The 22,310-nt window shown below is 34.8% G+C and overlaps 1 protein-coding gene across 1 annotated transcript in view; it reads right to left on the bottom strand.

Annotated features, from left to right (window-relative positions):
- AGGF1 (angiogenic factor with G-patch and FHA domains 1) overlaps positions 1-22,310 on the bottom strand; it is a 29,016-nt gene that overhangs the window by 3,732 nt on the left and 2,974 nt on the right. Inside the window, exons 2-13 of the mRNA XM_047088188.1 lie at positions 21,976-22,078; positions 20,678-20,877; positions 19,310-19,474; positions 16,359-16,547; positions 14,314-14,644; positions 12,950-13,061; positions 11,701-11,752; positions 8,921-9,022; positions 7,893-8,058; positions 6,016-6,098; positions 2,029-2,156; positions 311-410 (exon numbers count right to left, since the gene is read on the bottom strand). Of these exons, the coding sequence (XP_046944144.1) occupies positions 311-410; positions 2,029-2,156; positions 6,016-6,098; positions 7,893-8,058; positions 8,921-9,022; positions 11,701-11,752; positions 12,950-13,061; positions 14,314-14,644; positions 16,359-16,547; positions 19,310-19,474; positions 20,678-20,877; positions 21,976-22,078 (1,731 nt within the window). The remainder of the gene's footprint in view (positions 1-310; positions 411-2,028; positions 2,157-6,015; positions 6,099-7,892; positions 8,059-8,920; positions 9,023-11,700; positions 11,753-12,949; positions 13,062-14,313; positions 14,645-16,358; positions 16,548-19,309; positions 19,475-20,677; positions 20,878-21,975; positions 22,079-22,310) is intronic.

Genomic DNA, 22,310 nt, shown 5'->3' with positions numbered 1-22,310 from the left:
TTTAGTACCAGACATAGCATGGAAGTCATTAATAACAACTAAAAGACACAGAAGAACCTATGGCTCAGGAAATGACATTTACTATCCCAGCTTGGAGGAAGGAAAAAACTCTAACGGGTTTCCAAAAAACGTTAAAAACAGAACACATACACATATATATATTTGGTAATTGTGAATATCACAAAAACAGTAATCCTGTCTGTGTTTGATATTATATTCCTGAAACGTAAGGCAATGCCTGGCACATAGCAGGAACACAGTAAATATATCTGCTATAAGAATAAAGAATGAAAGAAAACACAAGTCTTACCGGAATTTTCATTCCTCCACCATCCTTCCCTAGGCCCTCTCCCTTCTTCCAACCCATCTTCTCCAACATCTTCCGACCTTTGTTGCTATCAGTAATTTCACTTTAAAGAAAATTAAGATAGTTGTTGATTTCTAAAAGAACATGTAGGTCACATTTATAATAAACTAATAATAAAAGTAATTGGTGCAAATACTAAAGACAATTGTTTGGCACTACCTAATAAAGATACACAAATTCCCCTCCCCATATTACTTAACAGAAAGTAGTGCACCAAAAAGATATGTACAAGAATGTTTCTGCAGCAAATCTAATAATAACTACAAGTTGAAAACAACTCAGATGTTATCAATGGTAATATGTATAAATTGTGGCATACTCACGTAAGAGAACATTATAGAGCATTGAAAATAAAATATACCTAACAAAATAATGTTGGACAAAAAGAATACAGACACAAAATAAACAGTGAATTACTCATTTAGAATTCAAAAACAAGTGAAATTAATCTGTTCCTGTTGGAAGTCAGGAGAGTGGCTGCCTTTGGAAAGGAAAAAAAACAAATAGCTATCAGGAGGAGGCACTAGGAGGGAAGGTTTCTGGGGGTTATTGATAATTTCCTATTTCTTGATAAATGTGTATTCTGCAATGTGTTAATCATACAATATATTATTAAAATTGATACTTAATTTGTGTATTCTTTGGTATGTAAGTTATATATCAATAAAAAGGTAAAAACAAAATGAAATAAAAGCTCTCCTTCACTGTGTGCATTTTGTTCTATCATTTTATTTTATGCTAGTTTAAGGGTATTTTATGTTCCGACATTGTATTTTCAGTACTACAAAATATGTTAAATTAGCTCTTCAATAACAATAAACCAAGCAATATCAGACCAATGTATTTCATTTTTATTTCTGCCTTTACTTTAATACAATCTTCATATTTTCCAGCCATTACATCAAAAAATATTAAACTTTAAAATGTGCCATGTTGTTGAGTCTACCTAATTAAGAATGCTATATTCTATCAAATCTGATGGATATAAGATGCAATGCTGTTTTATGTACCATAAAGAAAAAAACTGCTGTCCTATGTAACTAAAACTCTATCCTAGTAGTGTATCTTAGAACTAATAAAATATATTTAATAAAAGTTTATAATTAGCTGCCAGTCCTACCTGAAAGATTTAAATTCTAACTAAACCTTGAATTTATATTCTCAGGAAAAAAATGTAGCTGATAAAATATTAAAAGCAGAAATATGGTCATATTGTATAGGCCTCAAAATTATATTCTTCATATTATCACTGCTACTTTACCCAAAGAACAGTACTGAATCAAAAAATAAGACAAATAGTATTTCAGGGTCAACAAGAATAAAAGTGGATGAGTACTGAAATGATTATAAAAGATACCAGTCCATACTAATTTCTTACTAGCCCAACCTTCTAGATATCTAGTATACAAAAATATGTTTACTCAAGTGGGTGGCTAAAATGTTAGCTATGTGTATATATGTATGTTTAAGTATGTGTACTTATGTATATGCTAAGCAATTTTCTAGGGAATGAAATTCTAATTAGAGGAATACTTCCACCTTGTTATGAGCCATTCCTTTAAAGGCTACTTATCAGAATATACAACCCTGTAAGTTATATTACCCTACAAATGTGATTATGGTACAAAGAATGTTTCAAGCAATTCAAATGTAGTACTTACGAGTGAACGGATGCAGGAGCATCATCTCTTTGGAAAGTTCCTTCACTTCCAACCTGCTCCCTACGTTTTCCAGCTCTATCTTTATATTTTGGATTCTTCAATGCCTTTTCATCTTCATAGTCTGTATTCTTTATAAACATGAAATATTCATTGAAGAAAATAAAACTGATACATACAAATGTACTATCTGCATATTTGCTTTACCTGGAAATATGGTTCAAAATGGTCTCTGTTAAAATAACAAAGCAGGCCATGATATAAATTGATACAATTATGTTAGAGTATGCTATTTTTATTCTATCTCCTTTAAAATGCTTATATTTTGTCCTGTGTCAGGCTCCACACTGGGCATGGAGCCTGCTTAAGATTCTCTCTCTTCCTTGCCCTCTGCCCCTCCCCCCTCCCTGCTCACGTGTGTGCTCTCTCCTCTCCAAAAAAGTTTGTATTATTTCAAGTTGTAGAACATAAACTGTATGTAGAAGATAATATAAATCATACATAAATCATAAAATGTATCATAAGAAATAATACAGTGAAAATACTGTATGTCTTGACTTAATACTATGTATTCATAGTCTCATATGAACTGACAGTATTCAAAGAAACATGTAGAACCCCTGGGGTTGGCAAAAATCTTTCTCCTTTTCTCTAAGGAAATCAAAGTTCAAAAGGACCTAAAATAGTGTGGCATTATTCCTTGAAAGGGAAAAATATAAAAAGTGTGGTACTCTTTTACAGTAATAATAGCTTTTTGCTTCAACAGTGTTCCATTTATATGATTAGACAGCTGCTCAAGAAATGTTTATGAATGGAGACAGCTGGGTGGCTGTCAGTTAAGCAACTGACTCTTGATTTTGGCTTAAGCCTCAGGTCATGATCTCACAGTTGTGAGGTCGAGCCCCACATCGGGCTCTGTGCTGGGCATGGAGTCTACTTAAGATTCTCTCTCTCCCAGTCTTTCTGCCCCTCCTCTGCTCGCACGCACACATGCTTTCCCTCAGAAAAACAAAAAAAACCCCCACATCTAATTCTGTCATTTAGCAGCTGGGTGACCCTTAGCCTACTTTCCCAAATGTAAACTGGAAATACTAATTACCTTCCTGGTCCACTTATGGGATTAAATGGTAACAGCCCCACCACCTTTTTTAATTGTTATTCCAATTCAGTTAACTATAATAAATTGCACATAAAATATACAATTAGGTGCTTTAGAGATTTGTATATACCTATGAAACCATCACCACCATCATGATAATAAACAGATCTATCTCCCACAGAAGTATCTTCATCTTTCTTTGTAATCCATCACTGCAGACTCTCCCTGTGCATCCTTCCTCTCTTGTATCCAGGCAACCACTACACATTCTGTCATGATATGTTAATTCACTCTCCTAGAATTTTATATAAATGGATGTATACAGTATGTATTCTTGTTGTCTGGCTGCTTTCTCTCAGCATAATTATTTCGAGTTTCTACCGTAGTGCAGCCTGTATCAACAGTTCATGCTTTTCTATTGCTAAAGAGTATTTGACCATATAGATTTACTACAATTTGTTTATCCATTCATGATGGATACATGAGTCTTTTCCAGTTTCTGGTTACTAGAAAAAAAGCTGCTAATACCACAATGAAATACCACTTCACACTAATGAGAATGGGCAATATGCAAAAGACAAAAAATAACAAGTGCTGGTGAGGATGTGGAGAAAAGGGAACCCTCATGCACTCTTTGTGGGAATGTAAATTAGTACAACCACAGTGTGAAACAGGATGAAGGTTCCTCAAAAAGTTAAAAACAGAAATACCACAGGATCCAGGAATTCTACTACTGGATATTTGCCCAAAGAAAATGAAAACAGTACTTCAAGAAGACATATGCACCCCTATGTTTACAGGAGCATTAGTAACAACAGCCAAGATATGGAAGCAGCCCAAGTGTCCATCAATAGATGAATGGATAAAGATGTGGTATACACACACACACACACACACACACACAAATATCACTCAGCCATAAAAAAGAATGAGATCTTGCCATTTGTGACAACATGGATGGGCCTAGAAGTTACTATGCTAAGTGAAATAAGTCAGAGAAAGACAAATGCAATACAATTTCACTTACATAAAGACTATTAAAACGCAAACTGACAAAAACCAGAAACTGACTCATAAATATAGAGAACAAGCTGGGGGTTGCCAGAGGGGAGGGGAGGTAAGGGATGCATGAAATAGGTGAAGGAGATTAAGAGGTACAAACTTCCAGTCACAAAATAAATAATCCATGGAGATGAAAAGTAAAGGATAGGGAATATGAATATTTTAATAACATTATTTGGGGACCAATGGGAACTCCACTTATGTGGTAAGCGTCACATAATGTATATAATTGTCAAATCACTATGCTGTACACCTGAAACTAATATAACATTGTATGTCAACTATGGCAATAAAAAATTTTAAAAATTAAAAAAAAAAGTTTTTTAAAAGAAAGAAAAAAGCTGTCACAAACATTTGCTTACTAGTCTTTGAACATATACTTTCTCTTGGGTAAATACCTCGGAGTAAATGGTTAATCACATGGTAGGTGAACATTTAACATTTAAAGAAACTACTATTTTCCAAAGCAATCAAACCACTTTATATTCTCACCAGCAGTATATGAGAATTTCCTATTCTGCTACATGACTACCAACACTTGGTATGGATAGTCTTTTTAGTTGGTTTTAATTTACAATTCCCCAGTAATACTGAACATCTTTTCATGTGCTTAGTTGCCATTTGTACACTTGCATTGCTGAAGGGTCTACTCAAACCATGTGCTCATTTTTATTTTTTTTTTTTTATTTATTTTTTTTTTTTTAAATTTTTTTTTCAACGTTTATTTATTTTTGGGACAGAGAGAGACAGAGCATGAACGGGGGAGGGGCAGAGAGAGAGGGAGACACAGAATGGGAAACAGGCTCCAGGCCCTGAGCCATCAGCCCAGAGCCTGACGCGGGGCTCGAACTCACGGACCGCGAGATTGTGACCTGGCTGAAGTCGGACGCTTAACCGACTGCGCCACCCAGGCGCCCCCATGTGCTCATTTTTAAATAGTTTTTTTATTGAGTCTTGGGAGTACTTTATACATTCCAGATATAAGATCTAGGATTTTTTTTTTATCAGATATATGATCTATAAATATTTTTCTGAAGTCTGTGGCTTATCTTTGCTTTAATAGTGTCCTTATAATAAGAACAGAAATTTTGGAGGAAGTGCAATTCATTAATTTGCACTTTTATGGACTGTGCTTTTGGTGTAGATATATCTTCAAAACTACTTGTTTTTCTTAAAGGTATGCTTCTAGAAACTTTATTGTTTAAAGTTTTAAATTTATATTTATGATCCATTGTGAGTTCATTTTTATAAGTTACAAGGTTTAGATCAAAGTTCTTTTGTTTTTGCAAATGGCTGTACAAGTGTTCCAGCATATTTATTGAAAAAGGCCATCCTTTCTGCACCAAACTGCCTTCACACCTTTGCTAAAAATCATACACATTACGCCCCCATACGTTCGTTTATCTATCTATCTATCTATCTATCTATCTATCTATCTACCTATCAATTTATTTCTCAAGTCACTATTCTGTTCCCCTGATCCATTTATCTTTATTCCAATACTGTACTAATTACTGTAGTTTATAATAAGTCTTGAGATCAGGCAGTACCAGTCCTCCAAGAACATCCTTCAAAGGTACCATTTTAATGCATATTTTTTAAAAACCAGAAATGGCTATTCAAATGTTGGATATTATTATCATTTTTCTACTCTAGCCTCAACAGTTGTTGAGGTAAACAGTAACCAACTTACAGAAATCACATAAATCTCAAAATCATTATAAACAGCTCTATTTTTATATATAAAATGGACTAAACATACCTAAAGACATTTTTAACTTAGAACCAGATGAACAATTAATACATGTAACAATATTTAACATCCTTACCTGCAAACCATATTTTACTCGTATTTTCTTTAATTCTTTTCTCCTTTCCAACTCTTTTTCCTCCTTACTTAGTGCTGGACCAACTAAAAGGAAAAAGTGAGTTTCTTTAAAAAAAAAAACTAAACCTGACAGATTTTACATAAAATAGTGTTGTTTAATAATAAAATTAATACTAATCCACCTGCATATCAACTAAAAGTTCAAATAAGCATTAATATAAAAGAATCTTGGGTTGTGGTGATGTCCTTTCAGCATTTTGGTAACTAAATCTACTTGGAAAATAAACCAAAACCCAAAAGTTATAAGAATGTTACAGTATGGACACCAAAAGAAACATTGAATTTTTTAATATTATCATATTTAATATTATCTTAATTTTTTAATATTATTTTAATAGAATCCTAAATGGAGAAATATTGTTAATTTTCCAAAGGAATACAGGCATGTTCGAAAGAAAAATCACTGAACCCAAGATTCATATTATTGTGTAATGTACTGTAACTCATTTTCATAATCTAGTATCAGAAAACAGAAAATAGGGGGTCCTTGGGTGACCTTAAATTAGTGGATATTTTTTTAATGTTATTTTGAGAGAGAGAAAGCGCATGTGTGCGCATGCATACACACACAAGTGTGCACACATGAGCAGGGGAGGCAGGGAAGGGAAGAAAAAGAGAGAGAGAATCCCAAGCAGGCTCTGTGCTTATCAGCAGGGCTTGATCTCACTCACCATGAGATCATGACTTGAGACAAATCAAGAGTCGGACACTTAACTGAGCCACCCAGGTGCCCTTGGATGAGTGGATTTTAAAGCAAGATAGCAACCTCTTACGGTGTTACTATAGAAAATAATGGTATATTGGGGCACCTGGGTGGCTCAGTCGGTTAAGCGTCCGACTTCAGCTCAGGTCACGATCTTGCGGTCCGTGAGTTCGAGCCCCGCATCGGGCTCTGGGCTGATGGCTGATGGCTCAGAGCCTGGAGCCTGCTTCCGATTCTGTGTCTCCCTCTCTCTCTGTCCCTCCCCCATTCATGCTCTGTCTGTCTCTGTCTCAAAAATAAATAAACGTTAAAAAAAAAAAAAGAAAGAAAGAAAATAATGGTATATACACAAATGATATATCAACACAAACTGTAAGTAGGAAAGCAAATGTTATCAACCAATAACTCTTAATACCCTGGTCTATTATTTTCTATGTTATTATCTGACAGAGTTTGTGGATGACTTCTTCATATCCCCAAAGAGAAGTCAAAAGCAAACTAACCTTTACTATAATTATGTCACAATTCTTTTTTAAATTTTTTTAAATGTTTATTCATTTTTTGAGAGACACAGAGTGTGAGTGGGGGAGGGGCAGAGAGAGAGAATGGGGGAGACAGAATCTGAAGCAAGCTCCAGGCTCTGAACTGACAGCACAGAGCCTGATGCGGGGCTCGAACTCACAGACCATGAGATCATGACCTGAGTGGAAGTCAGATGCTTAACCGATTGAGCCACCCAGGCGCCCCCACAATTATTCTTTTGAAGGACATTTAGCTATCACTGCAGTGCTGCCTCCAAAGCCTACTAAACTGGATTAACAAAAATAGCTCATCATTACCTTACATGTCAGAAAGCAACCTAATGCTGTAACAGCACAGCTAAATTGTTACACAGAAAAATCAACTAAAATCATAATCTACTAGTCTAGGTTTCAAATTTCAACTATATGTCATTCCTTAGTCTCATGTGATAATATTCACTGAAATCCAAATGTATCTCAATATAGTGTTATATCAAGTAGATATGAAAGTTGGTAGTTGATACATTTTAGAACACTCCAGTGAATTAAGTAAAAAACTTATCATGCTTTCATGTAACAATACATTTCACGTACCAAAAGATTCATCTTTCTTATCAAGACGAAGGTGAGCTCGAACCTGTCCTGGTTCACAGCCGTCACAGGTATCACTGCCAGGGTGGATGTGAAAGGACAGTACAGTCTCTCCAATTTTCACTTCGTCACCATGCTCAAGTACATAAGGGTCACATTTAGTTTTAGGCTAAAAGAAAAAATTACAAAACAGAAACCCAAGTATTACATGAGATTATTTTATGTCTATGCTAAGTAATGTCTGATTTAAAAAAAAAATATTTAGGATGGTTCTCACTGAGAAAGACACACACATGCACATACGGCATACATTTCCACAACTTGAGGATGACAGAACTTTCAACTAAAGGAGAAGAAAGCTGAACTGAGCAACTTCTAACTTTTATATTATCAAATCCCCTAATCTCCCTGGCTCCATGCACAATCCTATAGAAATACCCAACCCAAACATCAAACAATCTATTACCAAAACAAATATCCATCACAGTCAAAAAGATAAAATGTTAAGGGGATAAGGGCACATTTCCCTTTTTTCCTCTTATTGTCTCTGATAATTCAGTTTTATTTCATTTTTTCTTACAGACTAAAAATTAAGGTATTCCCCACTCCCTTCCATATAGTTTATTATGTGTTAATAAGCACCTTAAAGAGTTCACTGGATAGACACAGCCTCTGTCTTCAAGGAGTTTCCAGTTTAGCGGTATTTCCATTAAAATAATTTTTTTAAAAACACCAAAAAAAAAGGAGTGCCCCTAAAGTTACTGTAAGAATGTTTACTCTGAATAGCTTTAAAATGCATTTATTTCTAAAATAAGATAAGATATACAATTATGATAAAAGTCAAGAGTTAGGTATCCACTTATTATATACATTTTTCAGCTGTTTCTGGGAACCCCCTTCCATGTAATACATTTGGGCTTGAACAGTAATCTGAACCAAATGATAAGTATAATAACTATGGCCTTCAGGAATAAAAATTTCAGTTCAGTTTTTAAAACTGATGTGCAAGTAATTAATAAATATACACTCACCTGAAGAATCTGTTTTCCGTTAACAATTGTACCATTTTGACTACCTTGATCCACAAGGACATAACTTTGTAAGTCATGGTCAAAATAAATTTCTGCATGAAACTTAAAAAACAAAAAAAACAAAAAAACCCTGAAGTAATTATAAAATTTAATACTTTTTAAACCACAGATAATTTCTCTATGATAGGATAAGATAGATTTAAGGCTCTGATAACTTTAGCTATTTAAAAAAAATTGTTTTTAAATAAGCTCTAGGCCCAATGTGGGGCTCGAACTCACAACCTCGAGATCAAGAGCTGCAAACTCTACCAACTGAGCCAGCTAGGTGCCCCAACTTTTGCTATTTTTAATACTTTTTTTTTCTGAATACAGAAATATTGTAATACCCCTGGCAGAAATGTGACGGCTACAGAAAAAAAGTTCCTTATAATTCCGTCTATCATTGCCATTAATAATTTAGTGTGTGTCTTACATTTTCTAGTTTTATAACATAGTTCAGATTATATTACAACAACAATTTGAAATTATTTTTCACCTAATGTAAGTATTGGTCTTTATCATTGAAAATTCTTAATATAAAAGTTGATTGAAAATATTCAAGGTGAACTTATAAGATTTTATTATTTGTTTTAACTTTATTTTTACTTATTTTGAGGGCGATACAGAGCAAGCGAGGGAGGGGCAGAGAGAGAGGAAGACAGAATCCCAAGTAGGCTCTACGTGGTATCAGTACATAGCCTGATGTGAGATCGCGACCTGAGGTGAAATCAAGAGTTGGGTGCTTAACCAACAGAGACACCCACGCACCCCTAAAGATTTTATTTAAAAAAATTTTTTTTTAATGTTTTTATTTATTTTTAAGACAGAGAGAGAGCATGAGTGGGGATGGGGCAGAGAGAGAGGGAGACAGAATCGGAAGCAGGCTCCGCCAAGCTGTGAGCACAGAACCCAATGTGGGACTCAAAGTCACGAACTGTGAGATCATGACCTGAACTGAAGTCGGATGCTTAACCAACTGAGCCACCCGGGCGCCCCAAAATTTTATTTTTATAAGTAATCTCTACACCCAAGATGGGGCTTAAACTCACAACCCTGAGAGTCACATGCTCTAACTGAGCCAGCCAGAAGCCCCTGAAGATGAACTTCTCAGGGAAGTTTTTCCAGATTTTCAATACTCAGGACCAAGCATTCCCTCCTTGCTCCATAGTACTTTGTTTACATGGGGTGCCTGGGTGGCTCGGTTGGTTAAGTGTCTGACTTTGGCTTAGGTCATGATCTCACAGTTCATAGGTTTGAGCCTGCATTGGGACCTGTGCTGACAGCTCAGAGTCTGCAACCTACTTCAGATTCTCTGTCTCCCTCTTTCTCTGCCCCTCTCCTGCTCATGCTCTCTCTCTCTCAAAACAAAAAAAAAAATTTTTTAAAGTAACCAACATGGGACTCAAACTCATGACCTTGAGATCACGAATCACATGCTCTATGGACTGAACCAGCCAGGTGCCCCACCTAGTCTGCCTTTTGAATTTGTTTAAAAAAGAACTTCAAACTTAAATTATTCAAAATTATCTTGTCTTCTGTGATTTTTTCCTTTTTCTAAACTTAGAAGTTCTTCTCCTATCCAGTGGTTAAATATGTGTTTCTATTTTTTCCCCTAATATTAAGTGTGTGGGTTTTTTAAAATTTTTTCATCAACTTGGAAATGTGTGATATATACTGTCAAACTGATTTCACACAGCAAGAAACTATTTACCCCATCACTGAACACCTTAGTTTAAAAGAAAGAAAGAAAAGGCAGAAACGCCACCACACAACTACCTATATTTTAGATAGAGTGGGAGAAGGACTTCTTTGCTATTTAAATCACAGTTTTCTTTGGAGGCAGAAGAATTAAGAGTCATAGTAAAGTAAAAAAGCAAGATAATTTGCTCAGGGTTAAAATTATGAAAATTTCCTCCCTTCTAAATGAGTCAAAACAAAGTAAAAAGTACACTTTTGAACAAATAATGGAAAACAAGTTTCATCCCCACAAGACAAAAATCACATAAAATATATACTTTAAATCCATATTACATTCTACTAAATAGAAACAAAATGGTGATTATGAAAGATCAGAAAAAGAAAAAAGATAACAACCATAAAAGAGAAGCAGAAAACAACAGAAAATACACAAGAAGATAATATCAACTATACAGAGTCTCAGTAGCAAAATCTTTTGTTTTTCTTCTTGTAACTAAAATTGTAACTCTGTTCTTACTGTGTCATTTGAAAACCCAAGTGTTCTTTTTCCTGAAACCATTACAGGAGCAACTAGGAAGAGTTATAAATGGAGAGCCTTGGGTGGTGGAGGACAGATTGTTCTGGAGTTGTAAAATACTCTGGACTCAAACACAACCGTCTAGTAACAGCCTGAATCGCAACCGTCTAATAACGTAGCCTGAATCCAGGTCTGATTCATTTTTAAACTACAATCATATCTAGCACATTTATTTCATTTAATAAATGTTTGTTAAATGGGTGTTACTTTAATACTTAAATTAATCCACATTTCTACTCCTGCTCCAAACTGTTAAAAATTAAATATAATTTTGTTTACTCAAATTTTGATAAAACATTATTTTCTCAAGCAGTGGAATAAACAAATCTAAATTGTTTTCATTACCATCACTCCCTAAACTATTAAATTTCTACTAAATGAAAAAGCCCCTAAGTTTTCTGCCCTAATGAAGATTCATAAAATCAATATCTATGAAGCTACACATTTGAAAAGCCAAAGAGCTTACCTTACTAACACCAACTTCAGGGATTCGGAGAGTATGCTCCATATCTTTCTCTCTGCAAAGTAAGATGTCTTTAACAATTTTTGAACCATATATATAGATTAAGCACTTATAGTTAACAAAGAAACAATTTAATATTTATTTAGAGAGAGAGAGAGAGAAAGAGAGAGAGAGAGCAGGTGCATGCACATGAGAAGGGGAGAGGCAGAGAGAGAAGGAGACACAGAAGCCGAATCAGGCTCCAGGCTCTGAGCTGTCAGCACAGAGCCCGACACAGGGCTCAAACTCACCAACTGTGAGATCATGACCTAGGCCAAAGTCACATGCTTAACCAACTAAGTCACCCAGGCACCCCAACAATTTTTTTTTTTTAAGATTCTGTCATTGTTGTTTTAAAATATAATGTTAAAAAACAAGCCTTTCTATTATACTAAGTCCAGTTTCCTTAATCCTACTCTAAATTTCCTATTTGAAAGGAAGTTCCAGGATCACTTTTACTTTTTGAAACATCTACCCCAAGTTAATATTAACATCCAGTAGGACACCTGGGTGGCTCAGTCCATTAAGCATCTGACTCTTGATATCGGGTCAGTTTACCATCTGATGATTCTGAGATGGAGTCCCACGTGGGGCTCTGCATTGAGTGTGGAACCTGCTTGGGATTCTCTCTCCCCCTCTCTCCCTGCCCCTCCACCACGCTCATGCACACACACTCCCAAAACAAAAATTTTTAAAAATAATAATAAAACATCCAGTGGGACAACATATCCTATGTACTAGTATCAATCACCTATTCCAAATCTGTTGACTATTTGCCACTTCTATTACTGCATATAAAAGGACCATACTATTCTCAAGAATTTAAAGTTAAGATACTATATAGAATCTGAATTAAGAATAGATTTTTCTTTCCGGTTGGCAAAAAATGAAATTATCCTACTCATGATTGAAACCTACCTCTCTACCAAGCTGGTTATGAGTCACAAAGAAACAGAGGAGGAAGATTAAATACCAGACGAACACTGTATTTAAGTAAGTAATTTAAACCTAAAAAGTTAAGAAAATGACAAAATCTCTGTGAGAAAACCTAAGTATCAACAATATTTTCTGAGTGGAAGAGGGAGGAACATGGATGTCATTAAGTGTCTGCCCGGCAAAAAGTGTTTGCACATTTCAAGGTAACAGCTTGAGTAATGTACAATCCACTGGAATAAGATAAATATACAAACATAGTAACATTAAACATTTTTACCTTCCAATTGTAGCAGGATTAACAGCTGTAATGATAAAAAGTGATCCTGTCTCCAACACTGGTGATCTAATAACAATTACTCTAATACATGGGGGCCAAATTTTTTCCTCATCTGTTAAAGAAAAAAATCGGTAAAGTATTAATCCAAATGCTATAGGAAAAAGTTAGAGATGTCTAACTTCTAGGCAGGAATAAGAAGCATCCATAAAATAAAATGTATTGATCAAAATCTTAATTCTGTTTGAAACCACCTTCTTAAATTCTGCTATATGACATACATAATAAGTAAGGCTTTAACACTTAAGATTTAAAGGGATCAACCTAGGGGCACCTGGGTGTCTCAGTCAGTTAAGAATCGGACTCTTGATTTAGGCTCAGGTCACGATCTTAAGAAGGTTTGTGGGTTCAAGTCCTGCATGAGGCTCTCTGTTGTCCTCACAGAGCCTGCTACAGATCCTCTGTCCCCCCTCTCTCTCTGCCCCTCCCCAGCTAGCACTCTCTCAAAACAAAAACAACAACAAATTTCTCCTAAACAAGAATTCTTTTTTTTTTTTAATTTTTTTTTTTTCAACGTTTATTTATTTTTGGGACAGAGAGAGACAGAGCATGAACGGGGGAGGGGCAGAGAGAGAGGGAGACACAGAATCGGAAACAGGCTCCAGGCTCTGAGCCATCAGCCCAGAGCCCGACGCGGGGCTCGAACTCCTGGACCGCGAGATCGTGACCTGGCTGAAGTCGGACGCTTAACCGACTGCGCCACCCAGGCGCCCCAAGAATTCTTATATTAACTTACACTGAGTAAGTTAATATACAAAAACTGAGTCCTCCTTTAAAAAAAAAAAGGGGAGGGGGTGACTATTTTCAAGAAGAAAATAAGTTCATATGGCCTAATATGAAATCTTGGGTTTTAAAAGTATGCCTTTATGACCTCAAGTTAAGAAACGTTAAGACTTACCCTAATACTTACGTAGCTTAATTTATGGACTACATGTTTTTAAAGGCAATTTATTTTTTCCCTTCAATTTCATAAGTGGCCTCCAAAGATCTAGCCCACTCAGACAGACAACACATGTATCTTTAGGGTTAGAATATATGTAACTTGGTTTTGTTCTACTGATTAGGCCATTCGATGCAATAAAACTTTAAAGGTCCAAGTATTAGTCATGTATTCAAATCCTTCCCTCTAAAAATAACCAAGTGGTAGCCCACATAATTTTCAACACTATCATTAAAATAATCAGCTTCAAACAGTTTATTTTTTGGCAGATACATTACATGCGTTTCTAACATTTTTAACATCTTGCTCTTTTACAATGACCAAACTGGGTTCTTTATAGAAAAGTAAACAATGGTTATTTATTCACCTTCATCCTCAGTATCTTCTGCAGTTACATTGTCCTCACTGGTAATGTCTTCATCATAACTGTCCTCTGTCTGAGAGTCTGTAATTTCACCTTCTTCTGGCTCACTATCAGTCTCCACGATTTTCTCATCTTTAAATGACATTGAATTATAAATGTTTTCATTAAGAGAAGATTCTACAGTCTTTCCACTAACTGGAACAGTGAATTTGGTGGGACTGTTTTTGTAATGAATGTCCATTTTGGCTTTCTTTTTCACATTTGCAAAATCTTCTCCCTCATTGCAGCCTATATGTTCAACACTGGATGCTTTTTGATCTTCTGAATTCAAATCCTGGAAAGAGGTAGGTAGGGAGGTAGGAACAGAGAAAAATGTCTTAAACACGACCATCTTCTAATGTTTAATGCCAAATGTTTCAATGAATTAGTGAAGATATACGTACATTATATATGAAATAACAACAGCTCTTACCTATAACCCCTCTTCCTCTCATGTTCCCTTTCTTGCTTAATGACATTACCATCCACATCAAAAATCGTATAGTTATCTTTGACATCCCCTTCACTATTACATGGAATCAATTACCAAGTGCTATGGACTATGTTTATACTTTATCCCAATTCTCTCTCCTTATCATTTGTCCTAGTACAGGCTCTTATCACATATTGCTTAGACCATGCGACAGCCTAGACCACTGCTGTCCAACAAAAATATAATATAAGCCGTGTATATACTTTAAATTTTCCTAGAAACCACAGTAAAAAGGTAAAAGCAGGTGAAATTCATTTTATTATTTTATCTACCTAGTATCTACAAAATCTTATCATTTATTATATATAAATAACATTTTATCACTATAAAATGATTAATGAACGTGAGCACACTCAAGTAGGAGAGTTGGGGAGGGGCATAAAGAGAGGGAGACACAGAATCTGAGGCAGGTTCCAGGCTCTGAGCTGTCAGCACAAAGCCCAAATTGGGGCTTGAACTCCCGAGCTGTGAGATCATGACCTGAGCGGAAGTTGGAGACTTAACTGACTGAGACACCCAAGCGCCCCTAGTATCACAAGCATTTTTAAAGTTCCCCTCTGTCTTTATATATTACCATTTTAAGACCTAAAGAATGTTTTTTCAATCAAACATACTATCATTTTCTTAACCAGGATCTTGCAGGCCATATGAACTCTTCATTTTTTTCTGTTCCTAAAAATATTGCTATATAGGGGCACTTGGGTGGCTCAGTCAGTTAAGCATCCAACTCCTGGTTTCGGCTCAGGTCACGACCTCACGGTTTTGTGAATTCGAGCGCTGTGTCGGGCTCTGCATGGACAGTATGGAGCCTGCTTGGGATTCTCTCTCTCTCTCTCTCTCTCTCTCTCTCTCTCTCTCTGCTCCTCTCCTGTTCATGCTGTCTCTGTCTCTCTCAAAATAAATAAACTTAAAAAAAATATACTGCTATATAACAAAGTATTTTTCTTCCTTTGGATTTTGAAAATTACTAGAAATGAGATTTTCCAGTTAAAGAATATGAACATTTTTATGGTGATTGATACAAAGGGCCCATCTACTTTCCCCAAACACGCCAATTTCCACTTCTAATAAATATGTAACTACCCTGTATTTGCTAGCAACTGATTTAATGTTTGCTAACATAACAGGTAAGAAATAGCTCAACATGATTAAGAAGTTGAACTTTTATCTACACCTACATACAATCTGTGCTTTTCTTTTATTGTAAATTGTGCAATTACACAATTGACTGAGGGTCTGACTGCTCTTCTTCCAAATTATGTAACACATGAATATTTTATCTGCCCTATATCTACCTCCTTCAAACTTTAAGAAATTCCTTCTATTTGTAGTGGCTGAGAATTTGTGAAAAAGTATATGTTCGCCCCCATGTGAATGCTCCTTGGTTGATAGATTCTGATATCTTGTTATCTTGATATGCTTGAAATATAGTTACTGAATTATGATTTTCAGTTTCATCAAAAACTTTGACAGAATTACATCATTATATAAATTTTTAAAATTATGAAGACATTACCTTTTCCTCATTTGTTATAGAAGAATCTGGATCCTTTCTTTTCTTCTTCAATTTTTTATCCTTACTTTGTTTTGTGCCACAAGTCTGATAAGGTTGCAAATCAACTCGAGAATGAAATTGGTATCGACCACTTTCCACATCACAGTAGTAATAAATTCCGGTGGAAGGATCATAATATAGTTGATTTTCCTTTCAAAGACAAGAAAACAGTAAGTTCTAATCAGGTAAGATGAAATAAAATTTAAAAATAAACAACATAAACCAAATACATTCAAAAATAGTAAAGGTTTCTTTTTTTTTTTTTAATAAATGTTTCTAGTATTTTCTGAAGATAATGAGTAAAGATGACAGATAGGAAAATGCTTATAATTTTCCAAAATACTTTGCCATGCAATATTTGCAGTGATTTTCTTAGTACGAAAAACGAATACATTTAAATATTAAACTGAATCTCGTAAAACTGGCAATATTTGACCATTTTCACATTTACAAAAACAGGAATTTCATATGGTTCAACTTAATACATTAATGAAAAATGACAACAAAAAAACCTTTCAGAAGTCATGAAAACTAAGGCATGCATCAAAAACAGCTGACCATAAAAGCAATTCCAGACTTATTATCCTTATGATTACCCAATAATGGTTTGGTAGTATAAAACCCCCAACCATTCTCTCAATGTCATGAAACAAACATCTGCCTTTTAGTGTTCACGACTAAAAGCTCTGAAGAAAAACTGAAATTAAAATTAAGATCTGGGGTGCCTGGGTGGCTCAGTCAGTTGAACATCCAACTCTTGATTTCAGCTCAGGTAATAATCCCAGGGTTGTGGGATCTATTCTCTCTCTCTGTCCTTCTCCCCAGCTTGTGCTTGCTTGCTCTCTCTCTCTCTCTCACAAAACAAAACAAACCCTCAAACTTACAAAAATTAAGCTCATAAATACAACATAATAGTTTATATAAAGAAAGTGATAAATAACTGTCTTTACTAATTCTACCGTAAGCAATTAAGTAAAAGAGCTATGCAAAAATGAATTTTGGCAAATTATGGATAAAAACCACAATGATTAATTTATATAATCATCTATATTTATTAGATACTGGCCCATATTTTATAATTAAGATTTAATGGAACAATCTATGTTTTATTTACATCATAAACCTATATAGATCAGAGTTGGAAACATCTTACAATATACTAAGGTTAACCAACTAAACCTGCCTGGAAAAGACTATTTTCTAAGAGTTGATATTACTGCAATTTATTGTGTTTAATTCACTTTGCGGATCTCTTACAAAAATACTTAGAATTCTCACTATCTTTCCTGAAACTAAAAAACTGAATGGAAGTGATGATAATAAAACTTTTATAACTCAAACCTATTTAATCTCGTGTCTTCCAGTCCAAAACACATTTTCAAAAATAGAAGAAAAATGAAAATTAAAATAAAAAAATAAAATGAAAACTGGTACAATAAAAAGGGCAAAACAATGATGTCCCTAATTTACTAAAACACAACCTACACAATGTTACACATAACCACTTATAGAAGAAATGTAGGAGGAAAGAGACAGAAAGGAAGGTAGATGAATGATGAAGACTAACATCATATACGTACAAACTCTGTAATCTCCTCAAAACCAAATAAATATTTAATCAGCTACTCTCTTTGGTAATAAAAAACATTAATTTTTTGGGTATTAATTAGCATTGTCAATTAGCATACCTCTGTGGAAGAAAACCCTTTCTTCATAAGGGATTTACAAAGAAAACCAAGAGCAAACTGACAAGCTAATGAAATCTTTCATCTAACTATTTAGTATTATCATTATGTTCCTTCAATTAGCTAACAATAATTCCAGTGATTGGAATGGTGAACATCTGCTCCACTTTGGGGTACCACATTCTATAATTCCTGAGGAGATCACATGCCTAAGCCACTGAGGTTGAGGTATATACATATGGAACTGCCATCATCATTTTCATCAAATCCTAAATGAAATCCCATTTCAAGTACCAGACAGCAACAGCCATAATACTGAATTATAAATCATGAACTTTGTTTTCTCGTTCTGTCCTGGTCAGTGGTCCATTACACGCATAACATGTCTGATTCCATACTAAATCCCTAGTTCTCACTGTTAACATTGATTTTTAAACCAAGTGAAATGCTGGGGCACCTGCGTGGCTCCATCAGTTAAGTGTCTGGCTACTGATTTCGGCTTAGGTCATGATCTCACAGTTCATGGGATCAAGCCCCATGTCAGGCTCTGTGCTGACAATGTGGAGCCTGCTTAGGATTCTCTCTCTCTCCTTCTCTCTTTGCCCCTCCCCTGCTCATGCTCTCTCTCTCAGAAATAAAATTAAAAAAATAAAAATGAAAAAAATAAAAAGAAATGCTTAAAAGCCAAAGAAGTTTTAAACTAATAATAAACATGGTATTGAGAATTCCAGAAAAAGACTCCCTTTGGGGCTCAAACGGATTAAGTATTTGAAACAACTCTAAAGTATCTCAGGCCACGCCTAGCATTAACAATGTCACTTCCTTATCAATTCTATGAAAAAATATTAGTTTAGGTTTTTAAACATTGTACAACAATATAGTTAACTGTTTTTATTAATACTCTAAGATCGCTTCTTGGCCTTTTGGCTAAGATCAAGTGTATTGATACCCTAACATCTCTGCATGTTACTTGACATATAAAAGGTTATTAGACCTTTCGGAAATATTAATCTATAATAACCACAATTAACTTATTTAGTTAAGAAAATAGAAATGTATAATCATAAGCTATTCTACAACTCTTTACTCATGTTAAATAGCTTTGAATCAAACAGTTTTGAATTTAAACACAGCCTCTTGCTTTTCTTAATTCAGTTTAAGGCTGAATACTTGGTATCGAGCAGCAAGGACACAACCATACAACACTGAAAGGTCGGAGATACTTACAGAATCATAATAGAAGCCGGTGCTGTGATCAAAATACAGTCCGGTGTTCTCATCATAGCTAAATCCAGTCTGAGACACTGCAGCTTCTGCTGCAGCTCTCAAACTTTCAGCTAAAGAAGAACCTTCTAAGGATGTATCTTCTGTTGCTAATACGGACGCTGGCTCCTAGGTAAGATACATTCATGTCAAGTAAGACCAATACTTCCTTGTGTCAATTTAGAAGTTGGCAGAATTAGGGGCGCCTGGGTGGCGCAGTCGGTTAAGCGTCCGACTTCAGCCAGGTCACGATCTCGCGGTCCGTGAGTTCGAGCCCCGTGTCAGGCTCTGGGCTGATGGCTCAGAGCCTGGAGCCTGTTTCCGATTCTGTGTCTCCCTCTCTCTCTGCCCCTCCCCCGTTCATGCTCTGTCTCTCTCTGTCCCAAAAATAAATAAACGTTGAAAAAAAAAAAATTAAAAAAAAAAAAAAAAAGAAGTTGGCAGAATTAGAAAAAAATAGACTTAAAGCAATTTTAAATAGTAAGACTTCAATTTCTGCAATAGAAAGAAATGGCTATCAATTACAGTGTGGTCCAGTGTAAAAAATAGTTACTAGTGTTTTAGTTAATTCAATTTTGACCCAGTTTTGAAGATACTAGAAGTGAGTGAGTGACCATTACTCAAAAATATTGCCTGATACTATAGGGTAATAATCTACAAAATATAGACTCTGATATATTCTTTAAGAATATCTTCGGATCCTGGGATCCTGATTGAAAGTGAAGAAACACATTTCTATGACACTCAGGCAATAGTGGGAAGATATTTGACATTAAATAAGAATTAAAATAATTTTAGTATGGGGGTGCCTGGCTGGCTTAGTTGGTGGAGCATGTGACTCTTGATCTCGGAGTTGTGAGTTTAAGCCCCACACTGGGTGGCAAGATCACTTAAAAAATAAAATCTTAAAAAAAAATTTTTAGTGTGAACAAGATATTGTGGCCATTGCCCAAAATTTTTTGGTTGGGTCAAAATATAGTGATAAATTTTCTTTTAGCTTATTTATATCACAAATTTTTAGAACACAATAGAGTAGAAAAACAATTATATATATTAACAAGTTCCAATTTTTGTTTCCCAAAAACTGTTAGTATTCACTGCATAACTATGCATAGAATTTTTATAACTCTGATATGTGTCATAAGGGACCAAAGAAGTCTATTTTTCTATATAATAACAACAGAGAAAGATATGTTTCAGGCATCAACAGTTTTTTTTTTTCTTTTCTAAGTTTTATTTACTTAAGTAGTCTCTACACCCAACATGAGACTCAAACTCACAGCCAACTGAGACAGCCAGATGCCCCATCAACAGTTTCACGCTAAACGTTACCTGTGAATTTGAGGCAAAATGGTCTTCCATACATTTAACATGTTCTGTTATATCAGTACCAGCATAAGCATCATTTTCTACTTGTGACTGGTCTTCAGAATTAAAAGTAGAAGCTTCAATATCCTGATCTTGGTGAACTGAGAGTTCAGTCACTTTATTTGGAAGACTAACATCCTTATAGTATGTCTGATAATAATAATCTGTAGCAAAAACAAATTAGGTTATATCATATTAGAAAAACATATATAAAAGAAGTTAATTCCAAACCACTGGCACTGAACACAAAACAGCACACAAGGCAAACATAATGTATTTTTATAACTGTATACAATTTAACAGATTAAAATGGATAGTGCAGATAAATCTGCAGAAGTAGGTATCTTTGATTGTAACATCACCTTCAGTACCCCTGCTGTCAAACTAAAAAGGAAAAAAAGTGGTAGATTTGGATTTTTCCATAGCAAAAGTAAAAAAAGAAAAAAGGTATATAGGTCGTGTTGTCAAAAGAAATGAGCTTCTCATCACGTACGACCTTAATATAGTTGCCTATCAAATGATCATGGGATAAAGATCAAGCTGATTTTTTTTGGTCAAGTTTCTTTCATGATGCTGACTTAAATGTGTGTGTGTGTGTGTGTGTGTGTGTATATATATGTATATATATATGATCATGTTACATACGTTATATTGTATGTCATATATATATAATACGTGTGATCATATTATATATGATATATATATATCATGCATATATGTAATGTCAATTCTGCTGCTGTGTTTAACAATTTAGTCAAATCACATACTGAATTAAAAAAAAGCAAAACTTAAAGCAAAGATCATTTCTTGTGATCCGTATTTATTAAAACTCAGTTGCTCAGTTATTTTGCCTCACAATGTCATTGATGAGGTCATAGCAGTGAGCTCATCACTCTCACAAGAGCCTAAGAGAATGGCACTGAACACAACACTAAGTGGAATGCATCAACAAGAAAACACATGTGCCTGGTCACAAGGAAGGCCAGATATGAGTAGATGGTTCACAGCATGGCAAACATTACTCAGTTAATGTGCCACTGAAAACATATTAGCAATACTACATATTTACAGGAATGACATTTCTATTTTCCCACCAGAGCAGCATACAGATTACCTGAAAACATCAAATCATATGGAGAGAAGTCAATGTAACAGTTCTCATGTTTATTTCGATATTTGTCTATTTTAAGTTTAAAGAAAACTCTGCCTTAGCAGGATGTGAATGTAACAGCATTAAGATAACTTCATTATAAGCTGAATACCTGAGATTGACCAAGGAGGGTGGTTCTCCGTTTGTACTTCTACATCAGACTTTTTATTATCCTCGTTTCTCTCACAATGAAGTATTTTACTGAGCTCTTCTACCTAAAAGAAAACAAGACTTAAGGAAAATAAATCATATAGCAACCTAATAATATACACACCATGCTCCTGAAATTATAAGAATTGTATTTCTTGGTAAAAGTTTTAGAGAAGCACCAAAGCTGCTAGTCCCCTTTTCATAAAAATAAAAAATGCTATAACTGACTTTCTTTCACCTTTCACATTTGCATAGGGAAATGTTTTCTTTTTTTTAGGTTTTTAAAATTTTTTTTAT

Source organism: Lynx rufus, unplaced genomic scaffold (assembly GCF_022079265.1).
Source record: "Lynx rufus isolate CCGP_SWC_20201006 ecotype Redwood Valley unplaced genomic scaffold, mLynRuf1.p SCAF_1, whole genome shotgun sequence".
Taxonomy (NCBI): Eukaryota; Metazoa; Chordata; class Mammalia; order Carnivora; family Felidae; genus Lynx; species Lynx rufus.
Note: the sequence above shows the minus strand (reverse complement) of the source record. Positions and strands in the feature narration are given on the sequence as shown.